Source organism: Micropterus dolomieu, linkage group LG14 (genome assembly GCF_021292245.1).
Source record: "Micropterus dolomieu isolate WLL.071019.BEF.003 ecotype Adirondacks linkage group LG14, ASM2129224v1, whole genome shotgun sequence".
NCBI lineage: Eukaryota > Metazoa > Chordata > Actinopteri > Centrarchiformes > Centrarchidae > Micropterus > Micropterus dolomieu.
Window position 1 is genome coordinate 26,901,456 of NC_060163.1, and position 6,801 is coordinate 26,908,256.

Genomic DNA, 6,801 nt, shown 5'->3' on the forward strand with positions numbered 1-6,801 from the left:
GTTTTTAATTGCATTTACAGGGAAATATTCACTTCTTTTTTGTTTTTACTTATTAAGTCACACATTATTTACAGAAATGATCCAGTGTTTCAGCAGACCGGTGCAGAGTTGCAGTGTAACAGTTAGCTAAGTTAGTATCAGGACAGTAACTTAATGTTAGCTTAAAAGAAGTATTGCTTTGTTTGATATATCAAACTCAAACAGTATAATATTGTAAAATAACTTCTGATCTGTGAAATGCTTTCCCAGTGTGCTTGGTTTTGCCAATTCCTTCACTAGACATCTAAAAGCAGCAGAGACTTCAAAGACTTTTATTTGAACACGATGCAGCATCTACATGAATGTATCTATGTATTGTGACTAACTAGTGCTGAAACTAGTCCTGAAAAACAAATATTTTACAAAAACCTTTCAAGGTCAAGTCTTGCCTATAGTCGTGTGATAGTACCTCAAAACTTTACTTATGTACATGTGAGTGTAGTTTTAACACAGTGAGTAAACTCTGCTTTAAAGGTGAAGCTGATCACCTGATCATCATCACTCCATCACAGACTCTCTGACCTCAGATCTGTTTTCATTAAAAGCTTCTTTCCTTTCACATATTTATATTTATCATTATATGTTAAAATTTAAGTCATAATAGGCTGTATATTAACTTATTGGGAGAAAACTGGTAGTTCTATGTGAAATCAGACCTTGAACACTCCCATATCGTCAAAATGGTATGATCCTTGTTTCATAACGCTGCTGTGAAGATTCAACATTGAGATTGACTATCGAGTCAGGCTCCGCCCATCGAATCTTCGACTATTCGGGGTCAGCCCAAACAAAAAGGTGAAGAACTTTGCTGAGACACTTTGCGTGTCCGGGCCTTTAGACAGAAGACAAACTCAATCAGACTAGCTGAACGGGAGGCTGCTGCTTCCAAACTGAGAGATCATAGATCCTATAGATAGATCATGGATCTCTCAGGGTTTGGGTTAAGGCTGGGGAATAGAGTGAAGCTCCACATTGTTCCTAATGTTATCTGATGTACTTTTTTTCAGGTTTAATGTTTCTTACATATTCTTATTTAGTGTTTTTATTTCATCCATAACCATCATGTACTACGGGGCCTTGGGCAGAATAACAAGCTCATTTTACAGGGTGGTGGTGGTGCATAGGTAAGATGCTTGCCTTTGGTGTGAGAGACCTGAGTTCAGTTCCCACTATGAGACATCCACCATTGTGTCCCTGACACTTAACCCCTAGTTGCTCCAGAGGCATGCACACTCTGGCATGTTTAGCAATTGTAAGTCGCTTTGGATGAAAGTGTCAGCTAAATTTTAATTTTACAGAACAAATCATGTGTTTAAACAAGAACAGGACATCCTGGAGGTCAGCTACACGGTTTGTTTGTGATCGTCTGCATTTATTTAATGTGTTTTTCTAAAAGGTGTGTCTGGTGTGACATCACAGCGCCTTCTGTAGATATAAGTAGTGAAGTTGTGAGAGTGTGACAGACTGAAGGAGAAGCAGCAGTTTGTTTCCTCTGAAGGTGAAGCCGCAACGTCTCCTCAGTTCAACCTGCATGTGAGTTCAGACAGGTAAGCATCCAACCAGGAGACATTACACATGTCTGATAAATCAGCTGTGTGCAGTATTATTCTCAGCTCCTCCAGGATCTCACAGAGGCTTTGGACAGTTTTTTACCAAAATGACTGAATTAGCAAAACATTGAGCTGAACTTCATAAACATTTAGTCATTTTGCAATAATTGCAATATTTAAATATTGCATTTCAATTAAAAATGCAACTGTTTTATGAACTTATATATAATCATGTGTGATATTAATGTCGTGTAAAAATTCAAGACTTGGGCCAGATAAGAAAGCTTGAACTTTTACAGAAACCAATTAGAATACAAAAGTTCCACCGGAGTGTGTCAGAGATCGGTGCAAAATAGAGCCCCATTCTGTTACCAGAACAGAGACCCGAGTCGACATGAAAACCATGTAACGACTGACTTTCACCTCCTTTTGGACCTCCTTTTATAGCTCTGTTTCTTGGTTTCACATCATCTCTTGGCTCTCTTTCCTACTGCACCTCGGTCTGGGAAATTCCCTGACTGCCTGCTCCTCCTCTCTGTGTCTTTTGCTTGCACTCCGCTTGATCAAGCAATTTCTTCCATAACCTGACTTTTATGGAATAAACTGGTGTTGTTTGAGCTCCGTGCTAGAAACAGGACATTCTTACTGTGATGGACTATATTGATGTATGTTTTGTAATACAATTTTCACAAAATCTGCTTCTATATTTTCCTTTGTAAGTGTTTTTGATGCTATCTTACTGTGCTCCCTCCCTTTTCTCCCAAAGCACACGAGCTTGCTCACACACACACACATGTGCTACTGCTGAGCCTGGGCAGGAAGGAGCACATACACTCAGAGCTGTAGAGTTTTCACACTGTGATCCTAACTTTACGCTATAAAATAACACTTTCAATGATGACAGTGTAGACCACCATTGCTCTAGTAATTAATGATAACAATTTAGGCTATAATGCTCCAAAATAATTCACAACACTCCCTCCTCTGACGTTGTTAAACCTCACAATTTATACACCAACACTGTGACCACTGAAAATAGGCGGCCTATTGTATTTGGCATATGAAACCTATTCCTCAGACTTGCAGACCTTCAAGAAAATACCCAAATTAGTGCTTACACATTGTGAAATAATCAATAATCATTGGGTGGGCTGTTTCTGTTACACAACGAGCTGTGTAGATCGTGGAACAAATCCTTCTCTGCACGGCTGTCTACGTCCCCCCGGCTGGACTGCGGCAACGTGACGGAGATCAGACAGCAGCTGATCACCGGCAAGTCTTCCCTGGTGGTCCTCCGGTTCAGGGCGCCACCGGGGATTCCCGCGGGACACCGGCCACCAGCCACGAGGGGCTGGTCCCCTTGGCGAATTTCGGAGAAGCTTGGCGAAGCCTCGCGAACATTTCCCCGTGGGTCCTGCGCACAGTAGTAGATGGCTACAGGCTGCAGTTCCGGGTTCGCCCCCCCAGATTGTGCGGGATGGTAGGGACTGCAGTACACGTAGAACACAGCCAGTTGTTGGGACATGAAGTCCGCTCTCTGCTGAAGAAAGGGGCCATAGAACTCATTTCCCCGCCAGTCAGAGAAGCCGGCTTCTACAGCCGATACTTCCTGGTTCCCAAGAAGGACGGAGGATTGCGTCCGATTTTGGATCTGTGGTCCCTGAACCAATCTCTGAGGAGATTCAGGCTCAGGATGCTTACCATCCCCGCAATCATCAGTCACATCCAATCCGAGGATTGGTTTGTCACGATAGATCTGCAAGACGCTTATTTCTCACAGGATGTGGATCTCACACGAAGTTCCTTCTGATCCACTCCGTCTGATACGGGTTACGAGCGGGTGCCTTCGTTCCTTGTCTGTATGGAGGAAATCTTGGTTCCTGTCCCAAGGTCCTGTGTTGGGAGCGATCTGTCGCCGAACAATTATTTCAACAGACGCCTCACTCACGGGTTGGGGAGCGGTCATGGACGGCCACTTCGCGAGAGGCTCCTGGGAGGAGCATCATTTCTCTTGCCACATAAATTGCATGGAGATGTTGGCGGTTTTCAGAGCTCTGAAGTGTTTTCTGCCCGCCCTCCGCGGTCGCCACATCCTTGTCAGATCCGACAATACGGCAGTGGTGGCCTATTTGAATCACCAGGGGGGGTATGCGCTCACACCCATTATGCAATAATGGCCCCCTGAGGGGGCACAGTTCCTCGAGGCGGGCCTGACGACAGGAGAAGTCGAGATTCTGCTCAGCTCCAGAGCCCCGTCCACGAGAAGGATGTACGGCCTAAAGTGGAATGTGTTCACCACCTGGTGCAGAGAACGGGCGGTGGACCCAGTTACCTGCTCGGTAATTTTGATACTGGAGTTCTTCCATCACCGTTTCTCCGCAAGCCTCTCCCCGTCCACGCTCAAAGTGTATGTGGCTGCCATTGCAGCATTCCACGCCCCTCTGAGTGATGGGCCCTTGGGGAGGCTTCCACTGGTCGTGCGCTTCCTCCGTGGAGCCCAGAGGATGAGACCCGTGACTCGTTCCAGGGTTCTGGGACCTTGACATGTGTTTTTAAACCCAAGAAAACACTAAGACAGACGCTGGTACACCCCAAAGACCGCACACCCAAACACAAGACAAGCAATCTGGTGTATGCTGTCCAATGCAGTGAGGAATGCACAGACCTGTATATTGGGGAGACTAAAGAACCTCTACACAAACACATGGCTCAACACAGAAGGGCCAACTCCTCAGGTCAAGACTCTGAAGTCTACTTACATCTGAAGGACAGAGGACACTCGTTTGAGGACCACCAGGTGCACATTTTAGACAGAGAAGATGGATGGTTTGAAAGAGGTGTCAAGGAAGCCATCTACACCAGGGTTGAGAAGCCGTCATTGAACAGGGAAGGGGGTCTATGCCGCCACTTATCCCCCACTTACAATGCTGTCCTTTCATCACATCCCAGGAAACTCAACAAACGTAACCTATTGGCCTCAGGTGAAGATACCAACGATGGTCGTTCAGTCTCGGCCACAGGTAGTCTTAACGACTGTAACGACTGTCGTCACAGCAACCAGGAACACTAACGAACCAGCGGTATCGATGACCCGGGCCAACGACCCCACTGAGGTTAAATAGCTGAGTTTCCCTGCCAGTCAGTCAGAACTGAAGAAGTCCTTTGGATGAGGGACAAAACGTCTTCCAGTATCTTCAACCAAGTCCAGCTGCACTTGATTTAAACCTTCGTTGGATACCGTTCTAGTAACACCAATAGGATTGGAGTAGTTTCATTCATAGTTCAGCCCTGCCACGCCCAGAAGCGTTCCCATAGTGTCGTCACCGACGCAGTCTCTCGTTCCCCTTCTCGAGGAACAAGGGTTACATATGTAACCCGAGACGTTCTTCATCTATGCAATCTATGAACTTGTCTTTGATTTTTCTTCTGCAGAGCAGAACCTAAGCAAACAGTAAACAGAAGGACACATCATTAAGTCAATAATTATGGCCTGTATGTAAATAAGTATAGTTAGTAAGTAAAAGTGAGTAAGTAAAGTAATACATTCAAGTACGTAAGTTGGTCTGCAGGTAGGTTTGTGTCATTGTTAATATCAATAAAATCACTATGTATGCATCTTATTTTCACCGTTCTTGTGTATTGTATTGTATTTTATATGTGCAATAAACACCTAGTAGTAATAAAGAAATAGCATGAGCAGTAGTGTCAGTGGCAGTTGTAGTAGTAGTAGTAGTAGTGTTTTCAGAAGTAGTAGAAACAGGTGTAGCAACACTTCTGAAAATAGTGGGACTAATTTAAATGTCAATAGTCTATACTATATTAGTCTATTTTAGTTGTTGCAGGAGTAGACAATAGTTGGAGTAGTAGTGAGAGTAACATACAGTACTATTTGCTGCTGTAGTTATAGTGGAATTTAAAGTAGTTAACCCTTTAACAAGCAATCCCTTTGAATACAAACATAACCTTAGGCTCTCCTGAAAGCTCAGACTTTGTAGTTTCTAGGGGAGCGAGGAGTCAGAATAACTCAGTATTACAGTATCAGAGTAACAAAAGCTTAACCACATTGTAAGAAAATGGCTACCAAGATAACGTCTCGGGTTACGTATGTAACCCTGGTTCCCCGAGAAGGGGAACGAGACACTGCGTCGGTTACGACACTATGGGAACGCCTCTAGGTCTAGCAGGTCTGAACGTGAATAAAATCACTCCAATCCTATTGGCTTGTTGCTAGAACGGTAAGGTGTGACGGAATAACCAGAGGAGTATAAAGCACACCTGTAAACACTCATCATTAGCTTAAACTATGAAGCAGGCGCTTCAGGCGGGCCTTCGTTTCCCTGTCTGTATGGAGGAAATCTTGTATGGAGGAAATCTCGTTCCCCTTCTCGGGGAACCAGGGTTACATACGTAACCCGAGACGTTCCCCTTCGAGGGAACTCGAACTGCGTCGGTTACGACACTGTGGGAACGAGATACCCACTAAACCGTGCCGAAAACCCAGCCTGCCCCAGTGTGCAATAAAGTGGCACGACTAAGAGGAGAGCGCACGAGTGCCAGGTGCCGAAGGAAGGTCAAGACTGTAAAACCGAATGTATGTGTGAGGAGTGGCCAAGCCAGCCGCTAAACAAACATATTGCAAAGAGGCCCCGGAAAGCAGGGCTCGAGAGGCCGCCATGCCTCTGGTAGAATGAGCCCTCACAGCCACAGGTGAAGGCAAACCGCGCACCTGATAGGCCAGGGAAATAGTCTGAACAATCCAGTTGCTAATAGTATGTTTGGATGCAGGGAGCCCTGGGAGACCCAAAACACACTAGCAGCTGGTCAGCCTTCCTCCAACGGGAGCTCTGCCCTGTCATCTGCTCTGACAGGGCAGAGCAGATGAAGTCTCCCGTCCTCCGCCGTCACATGAGGAGGAGGATGAAATGCCTGCAGCACTGTGGACCCTGCCGCACAAGAAGGCACTTTAGGGATGTATCCTGAACGAGGGTGCAGGATAGCCCTAATATTCCCCGGGGCAAACTCCAGGCTTTGCGGGGAAACCGAAAGCGCTTGGAGCTCCCCCACCCTCCTCAGAGAGGTGATAGCAAGGAGAAAGGCCATCTTGAGGGTCAAGTGCTTAGCCTCAGCTGACTCCAGGGGTTTGAAGGGGGCCTCAGCCAACGCCCCAAGAACCACTGCCAGATCCCAAGTGGGAACCTTGGACCGAGTCGCA

At 45.8% G+C, this 6,801-nt stretch overlaps 1 protein-coding gene across 1 annotated transcript in view; it reads left to right on the forward strand.

Moving 5' to 3' along the window:
- The first annotated feature begins 1,101 nt into the window (after nt 1-1,101).
- Nucleotides 1,102-6,801, forward strand: part of LOC123983558 (microfibril-associated glycoprotein 4-like) — an 8,760-nt gene continuing 3,060 nt past the window's right edge. Inside the window, exons 1-2 of the mRNA XM_046069814.1 lie at nt 1,102-1,163; nt 2,770-2,996. Coding sequence (XP_045925770.1) covers nt 1,102-1,163; nt 2,770-2,996 — 289 coding nt within the window. The remainder of the gene's footprint in view (nt 1,164-2,769; nt 2,997-6,801) is intronic.